The 15,477-nt window shown below is 40.8% G+C and overlaps 1 protein-coding gene across 4 annotated transcripts in view; it reads left to right on the top strand.

Annotated features, from left to right (window-relative positions):
• ESRP2 (epithelial splicing regulatory protein 2) overlaps positions 1-3,616 on the top strand; it is a 42,166-nt gene extending 38,550 nt beyond the window's left edge. For all 4 annotated transcript variants that reach the window (XM_058813417.1, XM_058813418.1, XM_058813415.1 and 1 more), the window contains one exon: positions 2,250-3,616. Coding sequence is in view for 1 of the 4 variants with exons in the window: in XM_058813418.1 (XP_058669401.1) it covers positions 2,250-2,408 (159 nt within the window). In the remaining 3 variants the exon portion in view is untranslated. The remainder of the gene's footprint in view (positions 1-2,249) is intronic.
• Positions 3,617-15,477: the final 11,861 nt, after the last annotated feature.

Here is a 15,477-nt window from a genome sequence, read left to right as displayed (position 1 = left end):
TCAAAAGTCTACTGATTAGTTAGTACATTTTCTTTTTCCTTAAGAAAAAAACAGAACAACCTCTCAGTTTAAAAACGGCAGTCACATACTGTGCCTTAAGAGAATTACTATCATAGACAAATGTACTTTCACTAACAACCACCAAGTCAGTTGTTTTCAAATTAGTTGTTTTCTTGTGTTGTTTTCTTGATCTGTAAGGAGCAGATGGACTGCATGGTCTGGTGATTAACTGGAAAACCAGATCAGCACTTGGTTTCTACTAAGTATGACATGGAAACAGTCTTTGGCCAATTCATGGAGTAGCTCAGTCTGAATTGTAAGTGGTACAAGGTAGTATTATATAGGTACCACTGTTAGAGAGTTTAAAAGAAAATCAAGAAAAATATTTGCATGAATCTGAAGCTAATTTCAAAACACATGTGTACATACAGAAAATCTATTTCTCTAGAATTATTTGTATAATAATAAAGTACTTAAACCAAATATATCTTAAAATTAAACTGAAGAGGTTCATTTAGTCCTTTTAATTATGTTGCTTGCAGAATGTGTAGACTTCTTTGCTAACTTTTTGTGCAGCTCTCATAACATGAATTTCTAGACCCCTACATTGGTATTACACCAATACTGCCATTTAAACTATATTCTTAGAGCTCTCTTCTGTGCTCAGAGGTCTAACTGTGTTCCATATGGTTTTCAGCTGACTCTGGGCTGAAATATTAAAATTCTGTTCTGGACTGATAGTAAATGAGTAATCCCATATGGATTAACAGCAAAGAGCTGGTTTAGAGCAGAGGATCTTTTAAGTCAGATTTGCAGCTCAATCCAAGTTCTGTACAGCTTTCTCTTTGAGAGGGGGTTACTCTGAAATAAGACAAGATTGTTTTATTCCAAACTAAAAGTGGGCTTTAGAGGTTATGTATTTTATCTGTCTTTTTTATATCTTTTGCATGTTATTTCTTAACTAACTTTAGTTTTCTGAGAAGAAATGATAGAAAGTTTGTACTAACTGCCTTATGCATGGTTTTGGTTTTTAAAGTGTGCTGTTGCTTATATTTTAAGAATATTTTTACTTGCTCAGTGTTTGGGTGAGTGAAGCTCTAGCATGCACTTGATTTATTTTCATATGTTTGAATGTAAAGCTGATATATGGTATGATACATGAATGAAATGCTATTGGTAATAACTGAGAAGTCTGCTGCTTCTTGTAGTCTACCAGACACACACAAGTTCTACAGAAATGAAACACTTAAACATTTTAATCTTTTATAAACTCAAGAGAACATATGTCACATGAACATAACTTGAATTAATATTCATAAAACTGGTTGGTTTTCCAGCATTGCTTTGTCTGACACTGTTTTTCAAAAAAACTAACTTTGTATGCTGAGCTTTTGGTCCTTCAGTCTCTCATTGTGAAACTTCACTGAGATTCATTTCTGTCCAGCAACCAGGAGTTCAAACTTAGCTTGGAAGAATTTCCTGCATCTTATGGAAAATGGATGGGGTAAAATAGGGCTGACTGTAATGTCTGCTTTGAACTTAGCAATTTGGACCTGCCTTTTAAGACTTTGAGGGCAAATGCGCTCAAAAGTAAATCAACTGCAATGATTAAATAATCTTGTCTGCTAACCTGCTTTTCCTTAGCCTTGTTAAAATTACAATAAATATTTATTTAATTCAATTTTACACCAAATTTTACTTAATTGTTCTGGAAAATCTTCCTTGTGCTGTATACCTGTGTTGAGTTCAGCTCATTCTCCCAACACAGAACTCACACAGCGCTTTTATTTTTGGCATGTGTGTTGGTGTTTTTTTTTAAACTTTGTGTGTGGGTATTGACATGCCTTAAAAGCCTTTGTCACTTGGCCAGTAGTCCCTATAGTACAAGAATTATTAGTGCCTGAATTTCTTGCTCCATTTACCTCCTATTAACATCTAACTCTCTCCTTTAATCTCAATTGCTTCTCTAGAAAAATTTTTGCACAGAATTATGTCTACATCACTATATTCAGCACTCCAGCAGAGTCAGAGCTGCTGCAGTTTGCCAAGCTAAAATTTCTTTTAATCTTTGATTCCTTCTCCTTCCCATTCTTAACTTCCAGAATGTTTTCACCATGGACACAGGAGTGGAGTGAGCCAGAAGCACTAAAAAATGCACCAGCATTAAAAACTACATTTCCAGGTGTCCAGGTGTTGTTGCTGGTCTTAATAGTTTTTTTTTTAATTTTTTTCTTCTTGTACCATTGCAGCTCCAAGCAGATTCCATCCTCATGCTTTACAACTTTAGTGGGCAGCCCAGTGGCGAGGCGTTGGTGACTTTTCCAAGCCTGGATCTAGCTAAGCAAGCAGTGGCTGAGAGAAATGGACAGCTCCTGGGCAGCCACAGTGTACAACTGTACCTGGTCTAACTGAACACTCTGGAGGATGAGGAGAGGATGCTGCACTCAACACCCTGCCCTCTGCAAAATAAGAAGTCTTCCCTTGCCACCCAGGCAGCAACAAATGTGCCTTTTCAGCATAACCTGTTCGAATGCAGCATGGTGCATGTCCTTTTTAATTTGAAAAATGGCATCTCCCATGCCAAAGATAAAGTGAAGCCAAAAATTGTGCAGTTAATTTACTTAATTTCTAATGTACCTGTGTAAAAAGAAGCAAAGCTGCTCCTGGCATGCAGTTAATTCTGAAGACAGTCCAGTATCACTTCAGCTACCGGGGCCACAGGCGAAACTTACTCAGTAGCATTTGAAGTGGAAAACGATGCTTGAGTCATTCAGATCCTTCTGTGTTTAGTTTTTAAGAGTTTACACTTGACAAAGTGTCTCATTCTTGTAGAGTTTAAATGTCTTTAGAAAGGTCTTTTGGAATGCATGTCTTACCCAGTTCAAAGCGTAGATCATATTGATTTTTGTTTTGTTTTGTTCTTGACTGGAAAATATCAGGATGCTGGATCCTGAACCAATTGTGCTTTTTCATGTTTTCATTAGACATTGTTTTGCAAAAGCCATATTTGACCTTACCAGTGTACTGCTGCAATGTGTAAAGCAAAAAAAAAAAACAACAGCAAAACCAGAAAAATCCACTCTTCCCATCCTGCCTCTAACCCCATATTCTTAATCTCTACAGGACCAAAAATGGCACATAAACCTGAGTACTAATAAGTTATATTTTTTTATTTAAGCATAATAGCTTTCAGATACTGTATTAAAGATTTTGCTCTAGTTTATGTGCATGCAATTTGTTTACATCTTTAAACTACTTTATTTGTATATTATGAAACAGCAAGATATGTTGAAATCTGAATTCTCTAGTGCATGCTTTTTTCTTTTTCCCTTATGTGTATATACATAAGCTAGAAGTACTTTTACGTCATGTAGCATGTGTTTAAAAAAAGACATCTGCTGTAGAAGCACTAAATGACTTTGTTTTTACTGTGCCTTACTTCTAAATCATTCCAAGTGCAATACCAGCAGAGCAAAATGTAATGAATTCTGTTGTTGACATGTTCATGGATGTCTGAATTGATCTTTTTTTGTTAGTGTACAATTTGAGTTGTACTTTAAAGAACTGAATGATGTATGCTTCTTTATATCACAATAAAAGAGATGCTTACAATGTGCATTGCCTTTTGAAAGTAATTTATGCTTTGCTTTAATGTATTTTCACAGAGCATCAGGCTTTGATAAATAGCTTTACACACTTTTCTCCTAGATTTAGATGAGCATTTGTACTTTGTGACATCTCTGTTTTTTGGGGGATTGTGGTGGTTTTTTTGTGGTTTTGGTTTTGTGGGTTGTTTTTTTTTTTTTTCATTTTGTCTTTTTGCATGTTCTAGTAAGCCAGAAATCTGTATGATGCCTGCTTCTCTCCTAGTGCAACGCATTTTAGGCAACATGACGTAACTGTTTACATGCTTACTGTTCTCTTTCTGTTGCCAGAGGAAACAAAGTATTGAACTTGAAATTGCATTTGTGTTTGCATTTCATTGACTGACGGGTCACTCACTTATCTGTGCAACCCAAAATGCTACATTTAAGTCAAGATGCAGCCAGTCTGCCTTTTTGTACTGAAAATTAAACAGGGGGAGGCGATCACATCAAGATAAGGTGTGTTTCTCTCTAGTCAGACATATCTCATACCAGATACCATTTCATCATCAAAATCTCCCAAATTAAGTTTCAGCACAATCAGGTGGGACTGGAGGGAAGGCTTTTTAATTTTATTTTTAATGGGAGGGTTTACACTAACCTACTTCCAATATTCATCTTGGTGAAGTCTACCAAAAAATCTTACTTTGAAAGTAATTTGAACAGTATGAAGGATAATTACCCTTTCTCATTGTGCCTTGGAGGAAAATTTGGTAGCTGTGTAGTCCATTTATCACACACAGTCTGCCACAGTCCAGCTGGTGACAGCTTTGCAGGCTATTGAAACCTTCTCATTTTTCCTCTTATAAAACCCAAATGGAACTTGTGGGTTTCTGCTTCCTTGGCAAGGTGAGGCAGGGCTGGAATGGAGAACCTCAGCCATATCAGTCATGATTTAGATGCAAACACTCTTCCCTACTCGTTTAACACCATTGTGACTTACTTGGAAATGATCACAGTTCTGCTTGGGGATCAGCCCCATGCCCATCACAAACTGCAAACAGGCTCTGCCATGTGTGAAATCTGTACCTATCACCCACTGCTGTTTCATTCCCTGTTTAGCATGAGATGGTGGAAAGCAGTTCTAGAAAGTGAACTTGGGGGTGTTCCAGGCTGTGTGGTTTTCTGTGTGAAACCAAACATGTGGAACATGGGACCAGAGTATAGTTTTTAGCAGTTACTAGTGTAAAATGACTGCAAGGGGAGTGGCAGCATTTTGGGTAGCCCAGAGCCTTCCAGGTGGGGCTGACAAGAGACCAGGCCTGAGGATGCTCTTCTGTGAACTTTGACTTTCTTGGTCATATTGAAAACTGTGGTCTTGTCTAAAAAAAAGAATAAAAGACAAAAAAATAAGGGGGGAACGTTGAAAAACGAGGTGATGTTAACATAGGGCGGTGGCTGGGGCAGGGATCCATCATATTCACAGGATATTCCGAGTAGGGAAGGACCCACAGAGACCACCCAACCCAACCGTAGCGCGAATGGCCCACGCGGGGATCGAACCCGCGGCACCAGCATTGCGAGCACTGCGCTCTGCCCGGGGCTGCGCCTGTGAGCGGCCAGGCGAAGCCGGGCCGGGCCCCGTGGCACGGAGCTCCGCCAGCCGCCCCCTGCGCTGCCGTCTGGCTCGGTTAAACCGGGACGGCCGAGCCCGAGCGGGCCGGTCCTCCCGAGTTTGGCTGCAGGGCCAGAGGGGCCGCGCTGGGCTGGGCTGGCACCCGGCCTTTGAAGCTTTCCGGCCCGCAGGCTTTGTGCCCCGGCCCCTGGGCTGCGCCGGGCCCTCAGGTGAGGCAGAGCTCGTGGCCGTGGAGCTGCGCTGAGCCCTCAGCTTCACCTCTGCTGCTGCTGCGGCCACCAGCAGTGTCCCTTGGGCGCTGCTCACCTGGAATTTTGCTTTAGAGTTGATGAGCTGGCTTCAATTCCAAGAGCTCTCCTTCCCAAATAGAAGATAAATACTTCCATGACACGTGTTTGGATGATGGCTTCCATCACTGGTGAATGCTGGGAGCTTGGGGTAAGGCCGAAGTGTTTTGTGTTCTTTGATAAATTCATTTACTCTTTGTGATTGAAGTTTTAGACTATGCTGTGCTGCAAAGCTTTATCAGAGGAATCCCTGTCTTTAAATGCATGTAGCTTAATAGAAAAATAAAAAAAGTGTTAAGCTTTAAGAAGTAGTGAAGTTTGGTAAAGAACTCTGATTTGACTTTTACTGTTGTTAAAGGAAGGGTCCTCACACTCAGCCACAAAACTGGATTCTCAAAAAGAAGCTTTTTCTGTGCTTGCAATCACAAAATCCTTCACCTGCATGTGTGTTGCCATGTTGAGTAACTGCAGAACAGAATTACCACTGGTTGTATTTCTTCAGTATTCCACAATACTGACAGTGCTGGTTTGGAGATGATTCATTAGTCATTTCTGCTCCCACTCTCTTGAGACTGACAATTTTACCTGGAGATGATTTCTGTCTTGGCCTATCCCATGGGATGTTCCTGCCCAGCTTAGAGAGAAGATAGCTTATTCTTATTATACTTGTTGGAGGTGAGACTGAAGAGTTTGAAATGTTCTCTGTTTCAATAGTTACAGCTGTGCATCCAGATCAGGTGTTTCTCCTTGGGATTTCCTCATTTGCAGAGCAGGCTTGCCCAAGACAGGCCTAAAAGTTTTGTTTGTTTATTTGAACTGAGATATTTTCAACAAATATTTTATTAGTGGAATTCAATTCCTAAATTTTTTTTTAAAGAATAAAGGCTTTTCAGCACCTTCATTTCTGAAATAGTATTTGTTCTATTTCAGCCAGTTAAAATGAACTGCTGGTGAAGGCTGGCAGTTCAACCTCCTGGGTCCTGTCTTACATAGAACTGTTATAAATCTGTTATAATCTGTTATAATATGTTTTGAGTCTATTGCTAGAAGTGTCTCCTAAAAGCTGATTGCATCTAAGGAAAACTTGAAATATTCTGAAACAGAAAATTCCTGATGTGCCAAGGTTTGCCTGTAGTAAATTTTGCCTTTTTATATCTACTTGTTATAAATCTTTTGAAAAGGAATAGATGAGGGCTACTGTGTTATTTAGCTGGATATGCAGCTGAAATGCAAATCTTCAAATAAAGATGACAGCATGTTAATTTACTCTTGCTAATTGCAATTTCTTTTCTTGCAATGTTTTTATAATAGTTTTAAAAGATGTTTTAAATACATGTTTTTGTATTAATAGTTTTAAATACATGTTTTTGTATTAAATAGTTTTAAATACATGTTTTTGGAGTTTGTTAATAGCTAATTTTTGTGGCTTTCTGTGTACTTGCTGATAATATAAAGTTGAGTATAAATAAAATGCCTCCCTTCTGTAAACATTACTAAGGTACTGCTGTAACTGTGCCGATTCAATGTTAGCTGTGTCTTTGGGAGAATATCTTTTGCTGCCAGCAGATGTCCCCTTTCCATCGGGGTTCGCAGGAAGGAGCTCGGAACAGCAGCATTGGAGCCGGGAGCCCCAGTGTCCGGGAACACTCTGGTGTCTGAGAGCCTTAAAGTCCGAGGTCATTTTGCAGCTCATAAAATTGTTGATTTAAGTTGGTTGTGTTGTTTTTTCATTTTTTCCTTTTTTTCCCCCCCCCCCAAATTTGTCCTTGTTTTTCTGTTATAAATGTTTTCTCCGAGTTCATTGATATTCAACACGGCTGCTTTGAAATGTTCAAACTGATTTCAAGGTGTGAAAATCACAGTGGTATCTGACCGCATTTATTCGGGGGAAAAAATTAACTTTTAAAAACTGCTCTAAAAATGAAATGCATCAAATGTTTGCTAGCAATCCAGTGGCAATGACTGGAGACAAAAGGAGTGCTTTAAGTGTCACCCTAATGAAAACATACTGTGTTGACCAAAATGAAAGAAAAATTACTCTTTAGTCTCTGGCTTCAAGAAAGAAATCAGTAGAACAGCATTGTAGTGTAAAGGCTTTACAGCAGATGGCATTTGCAGTAACAAACAGGGTTGGAGCCCTCTTTGCTCAGGATTCTTCTCCTGGGAAGCTGAGAAGCCCCAGAAGAAAAGGAAAACAACATTATCTCATTTGCTTCTGCTGTGTTTTGCTGCTCTGGAGTGTGGTTTGGAGATTGTTTATCCAACAGGTGCTTGTTTGATTGGTTTCATGTGAATTGTTCTTTCTTAGTGACCAATCACAGTCCAGCTGTCACAGGACTCTGGAGAGAGTCACAGGGTTTTCATTAGTATCTTGTAAAGCCTTCTGTTTGCATCCTTTCTCTATTCTTTAGTATAGCATTCTTTTATATAATATAGTAAAATAATAAATTAGCCTTCTAAGAACATGGAGTCAGATTCCACATTTCCTCCCAACGATGGGAGACCCCAAAAGTACCACACTCACTTGCACTGTGGAGTTCAGATCATATAGGAAGAAGGGTAAAAATGGGGAGAGGTTTTTAATGTTTTGTATTAAATCTTGAGTTGCTCCAGCACTTGCCACATTTTGGGGCTGCCTAATGTTTTCAAGAGAAATTGGAAAGGGAGGGAGTGTGGGGGGTTGCATATCAGTAGTTCCACTAGTTAGAAAAAGGAACAAAGCCTCCCACCCACAACCCTTAACCCTCAAACACCAGAGTCATCCTTGTGAATTTCTGTTGCTTTGAAGTCTGGGGACATTAAACAGGGCCTTCTACTGCTCCTAGACCTCCTAGGACATTCTTCTCTTGTTGAGCAATAAGTGAAAATAAGAAGAACCTGTTGTGCTTAATTTGGGAAAGCAGCTTTTACAACAGACCTGATGAAGGTGCAATTGTTCTGGTTTATACCAGTGTCTTGTACTGGTCCCTACCTTCCAGCTTGGCTGTTCCAGCATTGTAACTTTTGAAAGACTTTTTTGTTGTTGCTGTTTGGTTTTAATCATTCCTCGTTATCAGCACTTTATCTTCTCCTTGCTGGAGGTAGGGGAAAAGTTAATGTGCTGCTGGTATGGATCACTTGAATGTGTATATCCCCTACTAAAATAACTTGGGATGTTTGAATTTGATGCAACTTTTAAAATTGTATTTGTGTGCAAAAATATTCAAAATCTTCACTCTGGATACGTTTTAAATAATAATACTTAGAAGTATGCAAGAGCAAAATGAATGAAATATTGTTTTATTGCTTCTTACTACTATCCACAAGAATAGGTGAGAGGTGGAAGGAAACAACACAATAACTGAGGAGAGGAAAAATGATGTATTTTGGAAGGGGGAGTCTCACTGGATTTTTCTGTGAGAAGCTCCAAAAAGCTGAAATCTGTTGTGTGCAATGGAACAGCATTAAAATTTAGCTGTCTGTGCCACATTGAATGAAAGATTTTGGGTTTGTTAGGAAGAGTAAGATCTTTTCCTGCTGTTTTCTGAACTAATTCAGTGTTTGGGATCTCTCTGGGACTGCTTTCAGTAGGGATGGGAGGCACACAAAGTTCTGCTGTGGGAGAAATGCAAAGGTGTGGTGGAACTGCCTGGTGCAAAGGCTGGTGAGGAACAGGTCCTTCCTCCTCCCTGGCTGGGGCATGAGAGGTTAAAGTGAGGAAAGGACAGTCTGAGCCTTACCTGGAGTGTCACATTTGTCACCAGACTTAGTCCAAGGAATTCTTGGCCAAACATGCCCTGAAAGTGTGGGACTCATTCCCATTGGATTAGGTGTGCCCCTTTTGTTTGATGCAATGCAGTCCTTGTGCAATTGGGAACTTCACTGTGAAAATCCACACAGGCTACACTGAATATTAATTGTAGCAATAGCATGAAATGAAAATGTTCTTGAAAAGTTCAGGACTTTTTGGTCTTTTTTGTTTTGTTTTGGGATGAGCTTGGTTGGTTATTTTGTTTTTTTGAAAAGCAATGCAAAAACTTAGAAAACCAATCAATTTTGCTTAGTTTTTACTTAGTTTTTATATAGTTTATAATCTATGTCTGGGATTATAAACTGTCTAAATCTAAATCTGCTATTATAAGCTGCCAGATTGCTTACAATGCTGGGTATTTTGTATGTGTGTGTTAAATTGCTCTAAAATGTTTTATCCGAGGTCAGGTGCATCATATTCCTGATGGTGTCTGGAGCAGAGATGATGGATGGATGATGATCTGCAGGCCATGAGATGTGTCCTAGAGCTGGAGTTACACCTGGTAGTGCTCACAACAGCAATTGACCTTTTCTCTTGCTTGTGAGGAGGAAAAGGCCTATAAGGATGGCAGCTCCATATTTTCAATCAAATGTGGCTTCTGCTTGTCTGTAAAATCTTTTTGTTCAGCTAAAAGATATTGGTAACTGATAACAGCATGTCTGTGGTTTTATTTAAAGTGACCTGATCTTGTCTTGTAAAAAGTAAGCCCCAGAGAAGAAGGGATTCCAAATTTTCAGCTAATGGAGGCGGTTTTGGAGATAATTTGGGGAAGAAAGAAAATGGTAAGGCCGTGGACGTAGACACTGATAATACATCCCAGAGAGTGTGCTAACAACAGGGGAGACTGTGGATGCATTGAAGACAATATTTTGGATTTATGGGTTGTTTGTTTCTTTTTTTTAATTCTGTTCACTGGCACCAGGTTCCACCAGTGGTTCCCTCTCCGACCCAGCTACTCTGGCTGAACGGTCCCGTGCAGCTGCACTGTGGGAACTCACAGCAAGCTCAGCCTTGGATGTTGGAGCTTCCAGAGGGCTTGCAATGACCAGGATAATGACTCCTGTAGTGGTTTAGGGGGTGGGATGGTTCTCTGACCTGTTTTGAACAGGAAAAGCAGGTTGCAAACGTGCTGAGGAGGCAGCATGGGCCCACATTGCCGGTGGGCTGGGACGGGCTGGCAGCAAAGGGCAGCCCTGCTGGCACACTGCTCCTGGGGAGCTCTGGGAAGCCACGAACACAGAAATCAGCCCAAGTGCGCTGTAGATGGAGCTGAAGCAGCTCTGGGTGGGCAGGACCAGAGCTGCAGGCAGCCCAGGCTCAGCCCATGAGCACAGCTGCATGGGGCAAGCAGGAATGCAGCTCCCAGCACAGCTCTGCTCGTGTTGCTGCTCTCAGCAGCTGCACTCACAACTGATTATAACTTAGAGGCTCTAGAATTGTTGGAGACAATCAGGACAAACCAAAGTGGGGGAAAGAAGGGGCTACTGGGTACAATTGCAGATCGTTCATTGCGTGTATGTCATTGAGCATAAATGATGTTTAGCCTCTAGATACAGAATAGGAAATTGGATTTGAAATCAGAAAGAAGAGCCAAGGAACAGTTTTTCTTATGCCAGCACCTCAGTTTTTATTGCTTTAAACAAGGCTTAGTGAGGGGGGACATGCAGAATTTGTGTGGCTGTCGCTGTAAAAAGGAACTTTGAGGAATAATTATGGAGCCAGTAATGAAGCAGACACGCCTGGCTCTTGGAGCCCTTGAATTTGTAACTCTGCAATTTGAGTCAGAAATCCTTCAGAAGAGCTATTACTGAATTAGAGTAACTTTTAAATTCTATTTAGCAAGCACATCGTCTCTTCAGAAATTCTTCTCATTCCTATGTATTGTTGTTGATTTCAGGAATATTCAGTTTCATATTTGCTTCAGATTAAAAAATTGTGAAGTTTACAGGGGAAAAATGGTTACTCTTTAGCAGACTATGCCACTGAAAATTGAACTCCAGAAACTCTTTGTGTAAGAGGACTTGCATTTTTTCCTGAATGCTCAAAACCACTGCCATCCCCACCCCCACTTGAATGGCTTTTTCTATTGTTCAGTGTACCCAGGGAAAATAAGATCCTGTGGTTAAAATTAATTTTTATTTTTTACCCACATAAACCATAGGGTGTTTTTTTAATTTTCATGTTAGAAACACTCCATCATGTGTTCCCAAATCAGCAGTGGAACACTGAAACCCAGAGATGAGTTTTTCAGTAGCTTTCTTTGTGAGTACCTTTGGAACATGCAGTGCTTTGCAGATCCCTGTTTAGATGGAGTTGTGCAGAATTGGTAGCTGCTGTGACAATCCCCCTCACTGGGAGATGTTGGGAGAATACCTGGGACCCTCTCTTCTCTCCTAAGTGGGTTCTGCTGCTGTGCTTTAGGAATTACATAAAGACATTTCATGCTTGCTGCCCTTCATGACTCCAAAGCCAACAGATATTTTTCAGGGATGGCAGACAAATCCTAAGATCTCAATCTGATTTCTCCATCAGTGGTGAGGTTTGTAAATAGATAACCATCAGTAACATGGAAAGCAACCCAAACCAGTACCTGTCCCTGTGGTGGCTCCATAGTGCCAAAAGCAGTAAAGCATGGCAGGCTTGTTTTGGGGTTTTTAGATATGAAAATGAAAGTGGCAATTTATGGTAAGGATGACATAACAGAAGTGTGAAAGGAAAGCTTTTGTCCTGCATGTGAGATCATGAGCAGCTGCTGGGGTTGTGCTTCCAGAACACCTTAGTGGCATGGCCTAGGCTGTGCTCCACACTCAGGGGTCTCACACTGGTTTTTGTGTGTTCGCTCCCTCTCCAGAATGTGCCCTGTTCATGTTCAGTGGGGTGTGCTCTGTGTGTGCTCTGCACAGGGGGTTCTCCTGAGCCTCTCCCTGCCTGGCCTGCACCCACAGCCTGGCTCAGCAATCTGCCCTGAACAGCAGCCCAGGTTTGCCCTCATATGCCCCAAGTATAGATTTTGTTTGTGGAATGAGCTCATCTGGTTCGGGCCCCATTTGAGTACATTTGAAGCATGATGTTAATATTTAGTCTAAAATTATCTTTGTTTTCCACATACTATCTCTACAGTAATAAGATCGGGAACTTGTGATTTTTTTTTTAACTCACCCCCTCCCCCCACATAAATTTTTCACTCTGAGGCACAAAGAAAGTTGGTTTTTTAAAGTAATTTTTTGTGAACACAGTAAATGCACCAATAATCAAACCACACATCCAGCCTTTTGTCTCAAGTCTATTAAAGTATTAAAGATAATGTTCTCTTGATAATGCTCCATGATGGGAAAGCATTCCTCTCTTTCAAAAGTGCCTTTACATTTATCTTACTGCAGCGTTCCCTAAAAGATTGCTAATGTGGAACTTTATAAATAATCCTTTCTGCTCTGCTGTAAAAGTAATTTAATGGCCAATTCTGGGAGGTATTTATAGGAGGTACCAGGAGTGCCTGACAAGGTGAGGTGAGTGTCTGGCTCTGAGCAGGGAGCGGTGGGTGCTGGTGAGCAGGGTGAGCACACTCAGTGCCTCCTGCTCCCAGCCCACCCAGCCTGTTCTGAGAACCCTTGTAAACATTGCTCCAGCTGTGGGAAGCCACTGCAGCGACTGCAGTTGTTGCTGGAAGGCCAATCAAGGCCAGCCTTAATTATGCAGACAAAAAAAGAGAAAATAATTTAAATGTTCCCAACACTGAGCAAACAGCAAAGATTTCCTCTTAACCCCACTGTAGCAAGAACACCTTTTCTCTGAAGGACACATTTTTTTATTTCCAAAATGGCTCCTCTGCCTGAAAGCCTACCCTGAATCATCAGTCCTACCTGGCCATGCCTCTGAATCCAGCCTCTTTTGCCACATCTCTTCTTGCTTACAAAAGTGATTTTTCTGCACTGCTTTTTAGAAAATAAGTCTACAGGGGGTTGATTTGATTCGATTCTCCTCAGTCCATTTTTTTGAGACTTCCAGTGTGGGGTACCAGAATGCTGCCTTTCTTAAATACACCTTCATGTGTCCTTTCTTTAGTTTCTTTAGTTCCTTTAGCTTTGCATCTGTTTTGTGGAAACCACCAGTGGTGCAATACCAACTTTCAGGTAGTACCTTTAGTGGCAGGGCCAGATGGGAGACTTCCTGGGCAGTTGTGCACAGCTGGTGTTGGAAGCAATTGTTTCATGTGGTCTGGATGCTTCTCTGCTGCTGTCAGAACAAGAGAGGGACATCATATTAATTGTTTATATATAAATTATTCATTACTTTTAAATTAATAAAACTAGAAGCCTGTGTTAAAAATTTCGAGGGTTCATCAACCACCATCTGTTAGTTAAGTGAATGTGATGCTGGGGCATAAATAAGGCATTAGATGAACCCAAGTAGCTTTTCATAGCAGCAGAATTTTGGAGCTGGGTGGGAGGACTTTAAATATGAAATAATAGGAACAGAATGGAGTGAGATAAGGCTCTCTAACCAAGAGCTGGCTCCAGGCATGGCTGCCACTGCAGATGTGAGTTGCAGATAAGAAAAGCCCCTGAACAGCTCTGTCCTGCTCCCTCCCCATGTTTTGTTCCTCTGGGAGCACAGGGAGGGCTGGGTGTGAGTGCCCCACCCAAACCCTCCTGATCTTAACTGGGAGCTGCTCCTTCTCTTCTCCCACTGGAATCTGATATGGACTCACTGAGGGGGAAACAGCCAATGCAGCCTAAAGTTCCTTTAGTTTCAGGCTCACTTTAGATGGTGAATTTTTCTGGAAGTAGGAAGGGAAATTGCTGAAAAAGCTGTTGAATTGTTGAAAGTTTGAGTTACAGGAAAGATTGTGATGGAACTGCTCATGATCAATATGTTTGCAAAGACCAGGACTAAAAGGTGCACTTTGTAACCAATAAGACTCTAAAATGCTTTATATATGTGACCTGAAATGTCAACCAAAACATATATTGAGTTCTGGGAACTGGAGATCACAGTACTTACCAGATTTTCTCTTATCTCAGTGGGACATAGTGGAAAATAACTTGGACTTCAAATGATAATTGCTTAAGAAAATATTTACCTTAGTAGCCTGCACAAACCCAGGTGATTACATAATACCTACTTGAAACTCACCTTTATTCAGCTGGCCCCGATATTTCTTAAATCTTGACCTTTATTATAAATATTAAACACTTGCTGCATTCCAGCTAAGTGGAGGTTGTCTTCTTGGTGACTAACACGATTTTTTCTGACATTTATTTGAAGTACCTCGTGACAGAAAGTGGGTTAAAACAAAATTGTAGCACAAATCATCTATGATACAGTGATACTGAATTATTGGTATCCTAAGACATCCATTTATTTTACCAAAGGTTCTTCAATGCTGTGATGTTCTGCCCTGTGTGAGCCTTGCAGTTCCAGTGTATTTTCAAAACCTGAATGCCCAGCAGGGAGCCTCCAGTATGGCCAGCAGCTACCAGGAATTGGATGTGCTTCTGTGGCACACGTGCTGCAACCCTTCCTGCAGCTGTGCCCTTTGAGGGGGAACCTGCTCTGTTGGTGTTTCAGTTGGGTGCAAGATGTCCTGGGTCACTTGCTAAAATGTCCTGAGGTCTCAGTTTTTACATTCACCACGTGTGAGGATAAGGAATGCCTTGCAGTTACCCAGATTACTTTAACTAGCATGAGTTAAGAGTGATTTAGATTGTGAATCTGTGTTTAATCATAATGCTCAGAGCAGTCAGGTTAGTTGTTTTATTTTTCAAAAAACATATAGGCATAGAAATAGATAAGCAACCAGTGCTGTGTTTAGTCTAGTTGCATTTATACTGTGTGAGAAAGCTTTCTCTTTGTGCAGTAATCAGCTTTGCTCTTTCCCCTTCTGATAACCTCACTAAAGGGTTTAGCTTTTGTGCCTTGCACATTTTTGGTGGGGTATCTTTAGTTTTTACAGCCTTTATTCCCTTTCAAGTCTTGTAGAAGATTTATCCAGGTTTAATCTCAGCTGATACCCCCTTTCTTCCAGATCCTTCTCTTTTCTTGGGCAGGAGAGTTGGGCCACCCTTTTAGTTACAATAAAGGCTGTTTCCCTTCCATAGCCATGTAATTGTTTCCAGCCATTAAGCATCAGTTCTTTCACTAAATTGCTGAGGCGTTTTGCCTCAATGAGGTGTGGAATTC

Source organism: Ammospiza caudacuta, chromosome 13, assembly GCF_027887145.1.
Source record: "Ammospiza caudacuta isolate bAmmCau1 chromosome 13, bAmmCau1.pri, whole genome shotgun sequence".
Classification (NCBI taxonomy): domain Eukaryota; kingdom Metazoa; phylum Chordata; class Aves; order Passeriformes; family Passerellidae; genus Ammospiza; species Ammospiza caudacuta.
This window is presented reverse-complemented; position numbering and strand designations above follow the sequence as displayed.